General features: G+C 31.4%; 1 protein-coding gene across 2 annotated transcripts; it reads right to left on the bottom strand.

Annotated features, from left to right (window-relative positions):
* Window positions 1-1,214: 1,214 nt before the first annotated feature.
* On the bottom strand, window positions 1,215-14,427 carry LOC113522952 (myotubularin-related protein 2). 2 transcript variants are annotated; one of them, XM_052897802.1, is made up of 13 exons: window positions 14,197-14,427; window positions 11,821-12,009; window positions 10,714-10,788; window positions 9,920-10,105; window positions 9,032-9,247; window positions 8,087-8,223; window positions 7,197-7,322; window positions 6,877-6,958; window positions 6,207-6,377; window positions 4,930-5,137; window positions 4,154-4,371; window positions 3,379-3,534; window positions 1,215-3,254 (listed from the first exon to the last, which is right to left on the bottom strand). In XM_052897802.1, the coding sequence occupies exons 1-12, from the start codon at window positions 14,320-14,322 to the stop codon at window positions 3,388-3,390; spliced, it is 1,881 nt and encodes a 626-aa protein (XP_052753762.1). In that variant the 5' UTR covers window positions 14,323-14,427; the 3' UTR covers window positions 1,215-3,254; window positions 3,379-3,387. The 2 variants fall into 2 exon arrangements, with proteins under 2 accessions (XP_052753762.1, XP_052753763.1); XM_052897803.1 differs by lacking the exon at window positions 14,197-14,427 and adding an exon at window positions 13,587-13,631.
* Between the last annotated feature and the right edge of the window lie 599 nt (window positions 14,428-15,026).

Raw genomic sequence — 15,026 nt, 5'->3', positions numbered from 1 at the left:
TGAATTGAAACAATTGCATTTATTTGGTTAAATACCAAAAATCAAGAATAATTATCTCATTAAATGCATATCATTTAATATGACGGAGTAAGGTAATATATTTTAAATAATGAAGAATATTTCCCGATTATGAAATTTATATTCGCTAGCAGATAACAAAAGACAAATGAAACATTCATCGCATTTTTTAATTTTACTAAGTATTCATTCCTGTAAATATAAACGTAACTACGAGTACCTAACCTTACCACAACATATTCATTAGCCTTTTAAACACTCAACAAATTATAAGTTCTGCAAAACATATATTGTAATATGCTCGGCGAAATATAGGTATGTCGAGCATTAGATTCACCATAACTACAACAGTAGACCAAAATCTTTAACTACCTTGTTAGGAATTATAGCTATGGATTTTTTTTTATTTTATACTACTAACTAGTTCTTTGTCCGCTACTTTATATGCGTAGATTTCACAAGTAGCAAAATCAATTAAATGGACCACTTTTAAATGGCGTATCAAGATAAAACATATACCATTTTTAAAACTGTACTCTAATACATAAAACTATACTCTAATACATATACTCGAAACCACATCCAATTTAATGCAGTAGATTTTGCTTATTCCGAAACAAGCATACAGACAGGAAAACAAAATTTCAATAAATTATTGTTTTGGCATGGCAGTATTAAGACCCTTCATCTATTTACAATTATAATAACAGCCTTTATAATAACCATCATAATAACAGCCTTTAACTGTCCACTGCTGAACATAAGCCTTTTACTTCGGGGAGTTTTGCCAATAGTTGCCACGCTTGGCAGACGGATTGGCAACCGCAGTTAGGCTTTGGAGATATTTTAAGAGGGACGCTGCTACCCATTTCTCGCCCTGGTGACACCTACTGGAAAGGGGCTGGCATATTCTATGCTCGACAATACGAAATGGAAAATTCAATATACGTTCGCCAATTTTGATTACTCGTTATATATATACTCTGGCAATTCATTCATATTAGCCGTCAACTATCCATTGCTCAAGTGGGCCTCCCCCATAAGCGAGGTATTGCCAGTAATTGCCATGTTTGACTGCTACTACTGCTACTATCCATCCCTCGATCTTTAAGTTCCCTTAGTCGCCACTTATGACACCACAGGAAAGGAAAGGATAGCATGCAAGCAAAGGGAATGCAAACACTAGTTTTGATAAAATAATTTATATTATATTAACTGATAAATTTAATTATCTTCGTCCATCGAACTCTTGAACCAATTGCAATACACAGCAAATATATTATAATATATAATAGTATAAATTAACGTTAAAAAACCCTTATATATTTGGAAACATAAGATGAATAATAACATACATTTATATCGTACTAATGGTATAATAATAAAATTATCTAACGCTGTATACGTTCAATATATTGCAACATATTTTTAATATTTTTTTTAAGAGAGGCAAGGCGCTTAATAACTATTAATTAAAAAAAAAAGTAAAATGTGTTTCTATATCTAAGAAATATAAAAATAAAAAAAAAATTGATTGACTACTTCCTAAATGAATTAAATGTATCAATCTATGTAATAGGCTTTTAATAAGGTTTTGCAAAATATATTATCTCTTCTTTACAAATGCAATATTTTTGGTCGCTAAATTATTTGCAAAATATTTTTGAGTAGGTTTGATACGATATATTAAATAAGTTGTTGTATACTCAGTAGCATCTATTTTTAAGTGCGAAAAAAAATTAAAATTAAAAGTATACCTATTTCAAATGATTTGTTTCTAATTTGGCAAGTAATAGCATATCCAAATATTAATACAAACAGGTGGAAATTGCATTTTACAGTACAGAATTTACCAGGACACATTAGGTACTCCTATTATTCAATTTATTATACAAAACAATGATTTCAATTAACACTACAAATAATTACCAAGTTGAATTTATGTTTCTCAGTTACACAATTCACTTATAAATATAATGCCATTTTCACTAACTATTAATTAATTTAATCATCCAAAGGATTATCATTCATAAGATATTAGATAATCTACATGCCTATAAATTTGTGAACGATTTTTCCACACTACAGGTATACATGAGGTTATAATAGGGCATTTGAAAACTATAATAACAATTACGTTTGAAGAGATATGGACTTTATATTTTATCAAAATAGTAAGTACGGAACACGGGCTTACACAAAAAAAAATTTTTTTTTACAACACAGGGGACAAACGAGCATGCAGCTCACCTGATGGTAAGTGACTACCGCCGCCCATGGTCACACTTGCAATACCAACGGCATTGCAAGTGTGCTGCCGGCCTTTTAAAAAGGAATATACTCTTTTCTGGAAGGTTATGTTGTCGTGTCGGTTCGGAAATACTGCAGCTGGAAGTCGATTCCAAACAGTGGTTGTGCGGAGAAGAAAGTGTCTTGAAAAACGCACGGTGGAAGACCGCCACTCGTCCAAATGATTGGGATGAAACTTTAGTTTAATAATAACAATTGAATTAAGAACCTAATCTTATATAGACCTTTTTCAAGTAGGTTTAAAATATCTTAATATGTTAAAATCCCGTGTCACGACGTTCGTTCACGCTAATTTTCGAATGTTATTATTGTTCAACCGATTTTAATTGAGTTTTGTAAATTTTGTATAGTTTGCTTCAACTTGAGAGATTGGATTGCTTTTATCAAAATAAGAAAAAATTACCAGTAGGTGGCGGTAGTGGGCAAAACAACATTTTCCGGGTCAGCTAATGTGTTTAAAGAAACAATACTGCTACGTTGTGCTATCATTTTGATACAGTAATATTCGGAAGTATGAACTGCCTAATAACTCCCATTGCCGCCACTTTTTCAAGAACATATAATGAAATATGCGCAGTAAATGTTTTTGTAGGTAAAATTTTTACTGTACAAGTCATATAATATTAAAATCGCACTCAAATACTTTTTTGGTATCGCTTCTACATACAAATTAATAAGATTTATTTTATAATCGTTTCTCGTGATCACATTCATTTCATATGCTAGTCATAATATTTAAAATTCCTTGGAAAAATTAATTAGATACCCTAATTCCAATGTTTATCTTCATTTAAATTTACAATATAAAATATATTGGAAGAGGACTTTACCGCACTAGCACTGACAACATATAAACGTAGTTCTAGTCACAAAGACATTTGCAGTTATGGCCCGAGCTAAACAATTACTCTGACTATACCCGTTACCTGTAAATAGAAATAAATTTATGTAAATAATTAAAATATTTCATATAATAAATTAATATATATATATATATATATATATATATATAGTAGTTACTTCATATAAATAATAGAATATAATACATACTTATACAGTTCAGACGTGGTGTGGACTGGCGACTCGCGGCGGAGTGAGCCCCAGTCGCTGTTGACGCGCCGCATGGTCACCAGCAGCAGCCGCTGCAGCTGCTTCTAGCTGCGCTCGTAGCGCCACCAGCTCGCGAGTGCGTTGGTATATTGGATCCTACGTTACAATCCAGATTTCAATAAATAAATACGTAAATACCCTGGACAACGCTTAACTTTGGTCTGGGAATCTAAAAATCGAACAATTTTCGATTATATAAAAATGATTATTATATATTTCGTGTTACGAGTACAGACATCAACCAGTAAACTACATCAACTTACTTAGTAACTTCAGTCTATACCAGATAATGACATTCTTATACGTACTAATACTGAGTATATTCATTTTTATATTACGTAAAACATAGCTCTTTTATTATAAATATATAGATATATAAAAAAACACCCATACCAATACAAATTCGTGAATACAAATGTTTGTATTGTGTTGAGAATTGAAATTACTACCGAGATTATTTACGTCACCTATTTATTCAATAAATATAATTTATATGATTCTAAAAAAATCTGTTTGAAAATTGTTAAGACGTATAGAGAAATGTCGGAGGTTGATGACTAACATGGAAGGTTATGAAAACTCTGGTAGTAGCAGCGGTGGTCAATCTTCCAGTGTTGCCATTCACACATATATTAATGGTAGCAGAATTAAACAAAATAATTCAAATCAAATAACTGGCGATATTAAACTAAAGACAAATATTTAATATAGAAACCTGTTGCCTCATTGTAGGATTCCATCTGCAATAAAGCGCTTTCCACAACTTGATGACCCGCAGCGAAGCTACAGGCACTAGCACAATCTGCGGCCGGGAATAAGGTGAAGGTGGTGAACCAGCACCGAATGTAGAAGGACCCCAGTACAACGGATTCAGATATAAATCCTGGTTGCTGTTTATGTATGACCATAGTGATACAGTCTTTGTTTTCACCTCTGAAACAATATTAAGTATGTGTATTAAGAAAATTTTTAAATTATTTTTATACTAAACTATGATAGATATTTAAATAAAACCAAAGCGACATGAAAATTCTTTAACTAGCCTTACACTAATATATATATATATATATATATATATATATATATATATATATATATATATATATATATATATATATATATATATATATATATATATATATATATATATATATATATATAATCGCAAATTATAAAATCGCAAAATTTGCAAATAATAGGGATGATTTTTAGTAGCTATTTCTTGAGGTACATGGACCAAAAAAAAATACATATATTCAACACATATCTAACTATAATATATAACAATTGCATAAATGTATGATGGGTGGAACATATCTAAAAATAACAATTGTATGTATATGAAACACGAGACCGTTTGTGAGTATACTATGACAGCTAACCTACAAGTATGTACTCAAATAACATTATGTACAATGTTGTGTAAGTACCCATGCAATCACACAAAGATTTATATAAGCTGATTGTAAAAAATGAAAACCTCCGACCAACCTTCCTTCACCCTCTCCCGTTCGGTATTGAAGAGAAATGTGCCGAACCGACAGGAATATAAATGGTCGACGATGGTGATGAGCAGCCGCTCGGTGAACTCGAAAGCAGTTGGGAACTGTTGTTGCAGTTGCCACACACAGTCCACCCACTGGACGAAGACGGGGGAGCGGTCCGCGTCGGAGTGACGCTCGTCGCCGTGACCTATACGCTGTTACAATTACAAAAATAAATTAATATCACTGAACGTATTATACTGCACCATATATTTCCAATCTATGACAACTGGTAGACATCAATCAATACATATAATAAAATTGTAACTGGTCGCTGTCTGTACATGGAGAATATATAAGAAAAACTATTATAGATGGCTTTATGAACGCAATAGAACCCAAAAACAATTTTTAGAATTTTTGTGTGTTTGTCTCTACATTTGTGCGCGCTAATCTCAAAAACGTTGCATTGCGGTTTGCTCCACTGAAAATTTAGTGTCTGTTTTGTTTCAATTGGTTCATAAATAAAAAAATATATGTATATCACTGTAAATAATCACATACAAAATGCTATAAAATAACTGATCAGTTGAATTGGCTGAAACTTTTTTATTATATGTATTGATTTTCGAAAATTCTGTCTACCCGTGCGAAGCCAGGTCGGATCACTAGTACTTAAACTTTTTTTTAAATATTATACATAAAAAACACCCACCCAATACACACTGATGTACTCAACATATTCTTTACTACTACACACAATTATGATATTAATATACATTATTAATATTCTCATAATGATTATTAATAATAAAATTAACTTATTTTTTGACCAAATAAAAGACATTCGAATAATAAATAAACAGTTACCGAAAAACGGAAATGGTAATTGAATTTTAACAAAGAAAGAGATGTCGTCTCATAGCCGTATTTAAAGGGCGGGTGGACCAAACCCACCCTAGAAATGTCCACTATCCACCCCAAGATGCAAGACAGAGAAGCTTCGCAAAAACATGTCTAAGAGTACATTTTTTTATACTACTATGGAAGCAAACAAGCATATAGTCCGTCTGATGTTAAACGAGGGACACCTGTAACACCAGAGATGATATGCACGCGATGCCGACTCTTAAGAAACCTTAATACGTCCCTCTGAAGAACCCCAGCCTATAGTCTCATATGCGCTGCCCCCTTTTTTAGGACCCTTCTGGAAAATAATTCTAAATTCGCCAATATGTCGTTTCCATGCTATATATACTCGTATAAATATAGAATGTTACTTACCAGTTGGAATTTGTGTCCAAACGACAGCCACTCTTTCTCGATAAGTACTTCGAAGCCTCTGAGCGTGCGGTAGTAGGGGTCCAGCATGAGCATAGCGAGGGCGGTGAGCTGAGCAGTGCGATCCCAACCGTCTGAACAGTGCACCAATACTGATGTTTTGTGATTTTCCACCTACAATAAATATCACATGTATTATACAAATTATATACAATATATATCACAAACTTATATTTATATTGAACAAATATTTATTACTCAAAATATTTTTTTTATTCATTTCTTTATTTTGTTTACTACAAATAATATATAAATATGTGAATAAAATATTCTAATTATAATTTTATGAATATATTAATTATAATTTATTTTTTTCAAATTTTCCATAAAAAACACATTCAAACAGGGTATTATTGTGATAATTTAATTAAAAGAGACAAAGCATCTATATGCACAAATTTGGAGTATGTTAACACATGTTAATAAGGTCTGATTACAAAGACTCAAAAGAAATGAAATGTAAATAAAAAATATTGCTTGTCTTGAAGTATTATTAACATATCATTAACACTATAAAAATTTTGTCATTACTTTGTCATATTTTTTAAAATATAATACGGTTCTAAAGTCTGATCAACTGATAGTTTTATTTGTTATATTGGCAATACCTTACCTTATCTACTATGCGAACAGCTCCCGCTAATATGCATTTGATGTGTTTTAGCCAACAACTTGCTTCAATTCCACTGAACCATCTAAAACAATATTATTTTATGATTTCTTTAAATATTGTTATATCAATTACATATGAGTAAATTGTAATAGAATATAAAAGATAATCAAAAAGATGTTATAATGAAACATTTTGCAGCTCTAATTATGAATGTTACAAAATCGACTCAAACGTCTTTTTAGTAACAAAGCCTTTTATATTATTACTATTACATTATCGTGTAGTCATATTTAAAATACATAAAGTAAATAATTACCCACCTAGTCTGATCGATCTGAGGGAAACACAACTCTTTCAATTTCCGTAAACTCTCTCTCATAACGTGAATATTGTGGATGTCCAAGAACACCAGCTCAGCGGTTTGATATGCGTCTTCTGACTCGTAACTATAATTCAACATTTACTAATCATGTATGGATGACATTTAACAGCGTTCTGTATCATGAATCTACATATAGGTGTGCGCACACATTAGAACAAAACTAATTAAATAATTACTAAAAAACAACACAATTAGGGTGGATTATTTTACAACAAGTTTAAAAGTTAATTGAGCAACATATACCCAAAAGTTTTTAAGACATTGGATAAAATATAAAAATACAGGCAACCGTCTGTCCTGGTATGAACACGTGATACGCAGGAGTAGACGGCAAGTTTTAAAAAAAATATTAAATATGAATTTGGATAGCTATAAGGGTAGAATAAGACTTAAAAAGACAGGAAAGGACTGTGTGAAAGATGATATGACCAGAATGGGAGTGAAAGCGGAAATTGCTGTTAATAGAGAAGAATGGAAGAGAAAACATAACGATCAAATAAAAATTGGGGTAAGAGTTGATAATAATATATTATATATTCCTGCCCTTACGATTCCTTCCCTGTACGATATATAATACAATATTTTATTTCCTTAGCGACCTTTTACTTAATCGTATGATATCATATAACATCCTGAGAATCAAAAGATGTTGTAACACATTGCATTACTTACAGTGTTAGTCACCATACGAAAATATCGTGTACCACTTAATGAGGTTATTCTAATTAAAGGGCTTTAAACCCTATTTAAATAGTTTTTTTTTCTTTTTTTATTAATAAACTGCTTTACTTTCTAAGTAAGCATCCATTATAAAAGTATGATACATACCCTCCACCTTTGGCTTTGTTCGCGATGGCGTTAGCACTTGGTCTCGCGTCCATTATGTACAATTTGTTCCCTTGTGCATTCGCATCCATAATAAGTTGCACATAGCGCTCATCTTCACGACTTCGTTTGCCGCTCACCTAATAATATTTTATTATTATTAGCATAGATAAATAAAATGTAGATGCAACATCTGTCTACAAACAGAGTCCAACTTTTTTTAACGCGAGTGAATACATATTACACAATATTTCGATAGACGAATTAACACCTAGTCCTCTCTTCCCATCCCATAAACGAAGTGGCACAAATACAAATAATAATTTCCATATTAGACGTTATCTGTCCACTACAGAAAATAGATCTCGTCCATAGACTGACATAAGGAACCGGACCATTTATTAAAGCAGTTTACAATTGGGGTTATTTTGCCAGTAATTACCATGCTTGGAGAGCGGATTGACAACCGCAGTTAGCCTTTGGTGACATTTTAAGAAGGGCGCTGCTGCCCATCTCTAGACCATTAAATATCCCTTAATCGTCTCTTACGACACCCACAGGAGAGAAAGGGGTGACCCATTCTATGTCGGGACCAAATGGTACGGTTAACATTAGGCACTAAGCAGCGATCTTATAATAAGATCGATGGCTAATATGGAAAATTGTGGAGTTTCTCGTAGTAATATTTGTGGTCAATCTCCCGAGTGTTAGTAGTAACACACATACTAATGGTAGCGTTATTAAACAAAATAATTCTAATTAAATAACTAGAAATAAATCATATTCATTATATTATGAGAATATAATAAAATATACATAATATAATAAACAGAATATGATTTTGAATTTTCTCTTCTTTTTTGTATTGTATCTTTAGTCATCTCTTACAAAATCTTGGGAGTGAAAGCAAATTATAATTAATTTTAGATAAAAATTGCATTAATGTACCCCAACTAAAGGCTGGCTACACCGAGTGATGGTAGCCTGCGAACTGGGATGTATCCAGGACAGCACAGGGATCCGTCCCCTGGAGCGAAACGCAGCCACGGACCGTAGCAAATCGTCGGTGGCCGCTGTGGGTACCGCCCACACGGCTGGATAACTGTCGCACACCTCATACTTATCGTTTATACGAGTTATACGCCACATATCATTGTTTACACCCTGCAATAAATACATAATTTATACATAATAATTAAAATTCTAATTAGTATATAGACATCCTTAAAAATGATCATGTTTTAAAAATAAATATTTTTTATGCAATTTAGAATTACAAATAATGGCCGGTTGTCGGAGAAGAATGATAGGTAAGGATTCATCCTTACCTATCATTCTTCTCCGTTCTTCCTTCTCCTTTCAAGGAGGTAAGTATGTACATCGTGACAAGTTCACCGCGTGGCAGACAACGTAACAGAGTATATTAGTCTATTGCTAGCAATTATTATATATCTATCCCCATTACTAACAATCAGTTCTCCCTTACCAGTCAAAGGGTTAAGTTTGTTTATATAAGGTTATTTTACATTCGAAAACAGAACAACATTTTTATTCAAAGAACTCTGTTTAAGTATCTTAATAGCTACCTAGTCAGAAGATTAGTCACTCAGCTAATCTTATGCCTAGGTAGCTATTAAGATTTTGTAAGCCCTTCGTTTAATATGCGGCCGCAAAAATAATATTTGTATATTCAAGTATTATTTGCATTTATCAGTATCAAAATTAATTATCCATTCTGTATCAATCATTTAAAAAAAAGTATGTTATCCCATACTTTTTTAGTCACCAATAGAATAAATGGAACCATTACAAATTCCAAAGAGAAAAAATTATCACCATTCGTCGTAGTTCAGCGATAGGGTCATAAACATGCCAACCGTCTTCTGGGAACGTCTCTGAATAACTAAATGCAAAAAGTGGTAAACCATGAGACAGAGGGAATGCTAGTTGCTGCAGATAGGTGAATATGCCGCGCCTCGAGTGGTTTTCTTGCTTGTGGGCGAACCGCAAATTTCTCATATCCTGAAAAATGGATTCTCTTACTTTTCCTCATCATTTAGCATGGATTGTTAAAATTATAATACAATCTAAACGTAAAATGTGCTCGAGCTAAATAATTTTAAGGTAAATAAAACTTTATATAATGGCTAATAGAGCTTATGTCAGATTTTATTTCCAATATTTATAGATTCACAAATAAAATATAGACAATCTTACATTATAATAATAATAATTTAGTCTCTAGTAATAGCAGTTAATAATATAGCAATTAATTTAAGTCTCTATCCCATCACACCACATACTATATATTTATACCAAATTTCATAGTGTAAATTTTTTTACTAATTCCTTAATGGCGCGACCAATTCAAGCCATTGTTAATGAGGATAACATGATAATTATCTAACAAAGGAAAAAGATTGAAACATTTATAAATAAACTGATGATATGTTCGTATTTTCATATTTGGGGCAAAACAAGATAAATTTCTTCAAAAATTTTACTAATATTAAACATTTCATGCACAAGTTTTTGTATTTTCCACAATCAAACTGGCAACAACGACGACTATATTAGTCTTATGAGTTAAAAAGTTCTATAAAACTGCACAAGACTGTTAGATTCATTACCTTGCAAAATATTTCAATGCCGTATGAGTTTTCTCCTTTAGATGTGGCACCACCAACCTTTTCAATACGAGATATCTGTAAAAATTAAAATATAAAAAATATTATAATATGTGACACATAAATTTGTTTAATTAGATATTAAAACATTTAGAAAACAGTATATTAATTATCTTTTAATAAACTTGATTACTACATTTTGTGTCAATTTTTATGACTCTATCACTGGATTTGGATGTTGTGTTGTGTTCTGAGAAAAAATCACAATAAATTTACAAGTATGTTAAATATAAAGAGACATCACTACATACTATAAAACAAAGTTACTGTCGCTGTCTGTCCGTCCCTATGTATGCTTAAATCTTTAAAACTACGCAACGGATTATGAAGCGGTTTTTTAAATAGATAGAGTGATTCAAGAGGAAGGTTTATATGTATAATACATGCATAATATTGTAGAGAAACACTGACAAATTTAGAGGTTTCTAATGTGATGCCGTAAATAAACACATTTTTTGCGCTTACATTGCAAACGCTGGCTGAACCCCACGAGATAAATCAAAATAATGTACTACAGTATTGTACACCTTAAAAAGGTCAATTAAAAGTTCGCGATGTTATATGTCTATCTCTTAAGGATAACCCACAATAACCATTTTTTATCTTTTACATTTTACGGGAACAAATTGCTTATTTACGAAATGATTTTAAGCAATACAGCATTAATTTTTACCTCAAATACAAATATGGCCCATTTACGGCATGTAATTTAAATGAATATTTCCGAAGATATTACAGATTTAAAATGCAGGGACATAGTTATAAAAATTATATTTAGTAATAGGTTTTTTTTCCTCTGTATTTACTATATCTGACTTGGGGTACCTACTGTCTCTTTAAACTTCCTACTACTTTATGTAAGGTTCTCTGTAAGAAATTGTATTTAGTGATAAAGCCGCCTTTAATTATTGCACATTCTGTATAAATATTCTATCTATGCAACTAATTTGTTCACTTATTATTTTATTAATAATAATAATAATAGATATTATTATTAATAAATAAGGAAAATAATAAAAAAAAGAGATTACTTAGAATCAAAATACTTACAACACCAAGCGGAACACTCAATGTGCTGTGTAATGCAGAAGGTTCAATTGGTCTAAAATGCAACTGATAATTGGTGATTTGTAGCACACCTCTTATTGGTCCATTAAATGGACACAAATATGTAACATCCTGAGCCAATCTCTTTGATTTCTCGCTATCCAGAAATTGAATGTCTCCCAACACATGAGGCTGTAAACAATAATATATATAAATTTAAATTCTTAATAATATTATAAATACGAAAGTGATTGTATCACGTCTTTCTCGATTGGATGCAAAGAGAGAAGAAATATAAACTCAACCACCAGCAGCGATGTATTATCATTATAACAGCGATGGTGTACTTGCATGTCGCTTTGTGCAAGAATCTTTATTAAAAAGTTTGGCTATGTAAGCCACATCCGAGCACACTAACACCAACAACAGCAGACAATTAATTAATGATAACAGAGTCAAAGCAGTCACCATAGCTAAAAATAGTCAGGACTCATTATTGTCATGAAAGTGGTATTATTTTTAAAACTTATGTTCATTTTTTATACATAGACATCTATTATAAATCAAATGAGGAATAGCACAAATTAATCATGATTTTTTATTGTAAACATTGTATTATACATAATGACAGACTATATCTAATACCCTACATAGTAACTTTTTTCATATAAAGTTTTAAAAGTGAGGGTGGTTGTAGAAAAACAATAACACAGTGAATTATTGATATACACAATCAGTATGAATATGAGTTTGTATATCAGTTACATCTTGGCATCTAAACTGTTCAATCAATCATCATGCAATTTGGCATATGAATTGCCTGAATGCATAAATATAACTGCAACTTGATTGTGTAAAATGTCACATGCCTTGGGGTGAGTGAGACTGGTTTGAGTACTGGCTCAAATGTCTAATAGATAATCAGGTACTCAAATATTCAAAGTACATAATATAAATATGCAATATTCAAATACAGGTTTTAAGTACTTGCAGTACTTGAATACTAGTTGCATTTTTATTGTAAATTTTTGTATCTTAATTTTATTATTCTATTACTTTGTTCCATGATTACAAACAGAAAAATTATTAAATTACTGAAACTAATTTTTTATGAAAATAATAATAATAAAGAATCTTCATTAAAAATAAGCTTCTGAAATCAATTAAAAAGTACTAAAATCTATGTAGCACTCGAACACTTATACTTAAGTAATTGTTCAAAACCTCAAACTCCAGTCAGGATTTGACTCAATTTAATGAGTAGTAAAATACTCAAATACCAATGGATTTGTTGAATTTATTTGCCATGAACTTTAAATTCAGTCAGTGTGTACTGATTGTTTGGTTGTGCAAATATAGTATACTAATGCATCATAAAGAAATATGCATTACAATATGCCATATATGATGATGATGATGAATATGCCATATAAAAGTCTAAGGAAAGAATAAATAGTTACAACAGTGCAAAAATATACAAAATTTTAAATATAGTAAATGCAAGCTTTTCTTTCCTATATATAAAAAAGGTCTCATTGTAAAATTTTAATCATAAAAACAATACAGGTACAATAATTAATTTAAAATAATTGCATTATTTATACATATTTTAAATATACTATTAGGAGTTTTTTTATAATGGATGATAATGAAACAGTAACCCCACCTGCGTTAATGGTATATGTTGGCAGGGCACCATTTGAGAGAAAATACACTATTGAGACTTAATGTGATGAAAACTTTTTTTTAGTTAAATAGTACCCACAAACCTGCTTCTTTATTGCCGCAAATTCCGACATGGTGCAATCTACTTGTAATGTCAGGACTGAAGTGAGCTGTGTCATCGTCTGGCAAGCCATGCAGTCTCTTTGGGTACCCTCATACTGTCAATATTAACATCTAGATCTACCCTACACACCACACTTACAGTAGTCACATTGCGTTTAAACACATTATCATATTTTTAGTGTACCAATCACTGGAAGACAAAGATGCTCACTTCATTTCTGTCGTAAATAAATGTGGATTGTACCACGTCGAAACGTCGGCAATAAGGAAGCAGGTTTGTAGGTACTATTTACTTGCAATAAAGTTTTCATCATGTTAAGTCCCAATAGCGTATTTAAAATATTTAATACACAGATACATGCCTTTGATAATTCTGTCGGCCTATGACTATGGATACGATTCACAAACAAGCAAACATGCATCGTTTTAACACTCATTTTGATATAAAAAATCAACGGCAGAACCGTGATTAGAACCACACAGAACAGTGTATACCTAATAAAAGATTAAAACTTACTAAACCTACAGGAAGCAGTAATGGAACTGTTATTAAACTTGATACGAATAAATTAATCCATTTAGGAAACTTACGGAGTCTTGTCCGTGTTTAGAATTCAATGAACTCGATTTAGAGTCTGAATCCAGTGAGTCGGAACTGGCATTTTTGGAAAGTGAGTAGTCCGAATTTAATATCTCAGAACTGTTATGTTTATCCATAGTAAATAGCGCAAAATGCTAAAAATAAAATAAAATATTTATTAATACAATAATCTTGTATTGGAATGGAATACAATCGTGATAAAAATATGATAGAGAACATGACAGATTGATGACATTGACATTTAATTTTTTTTTTTTTTTTTTTCTTCTTATGTGGCGTTCACCCCGATATTAGGGTATTTTGCCAAGAACAAAACGGGGAAACGATAATAGTAATAAAAATACCTAACACAAACGAATTTAGAAAGGATAAGGATTAGGTCTAGGATATTTATAGGATATGAAGGATATACTTGTACATATGAGAATATACTTATAAATATATAGGAAAAGCAATTGATGCAACTATAAATGTATTCATGTAATATAACTAAATCTTAATATTGTTATCATATATATATGAAGATAGTATTTTATAGATAATAGGATCATTGGAAGAAAGTAGAGTAAGAATAGAAGTTGGGAATGGAACACGGATGGATCGGAGATGATTAAAAAGGGAGGTGTGGTCAAATTTAGAACATGAGAAGAATATATGATTCAAGTCCGCCACTTCAGCACCGCAATTACACGACGAACTTTGTACAATACCAAGCTTGTATAAATGAGAAGGTGTGCATACGTGACCTAGACGCATACGAGTTATAATAGTTGTTGCGGTCTTTCCAAGCTTTAATTTACAAAACCATGGTTTGAAAGGA

Source organism: Galleria mellonella, unplaced genomic scaffold, assembly GCF_026898425.1.
Source record: "Galleria mellonella isolate WM207_F2 unplaced genomic scaffold, CSIRO_AGI_GalMel_v1 utg38, whole genome shotgun sequence".
NCBI classification, from domain to species: Eukaryota; Metazoa; Arthropoda; class Insecta; order Lepidoptera; family Pyralidae; genus Galleria; species Galleria mellonella.
This window is presented reverse-complemented; position numbering and strand designations above follow the sequence as displayed.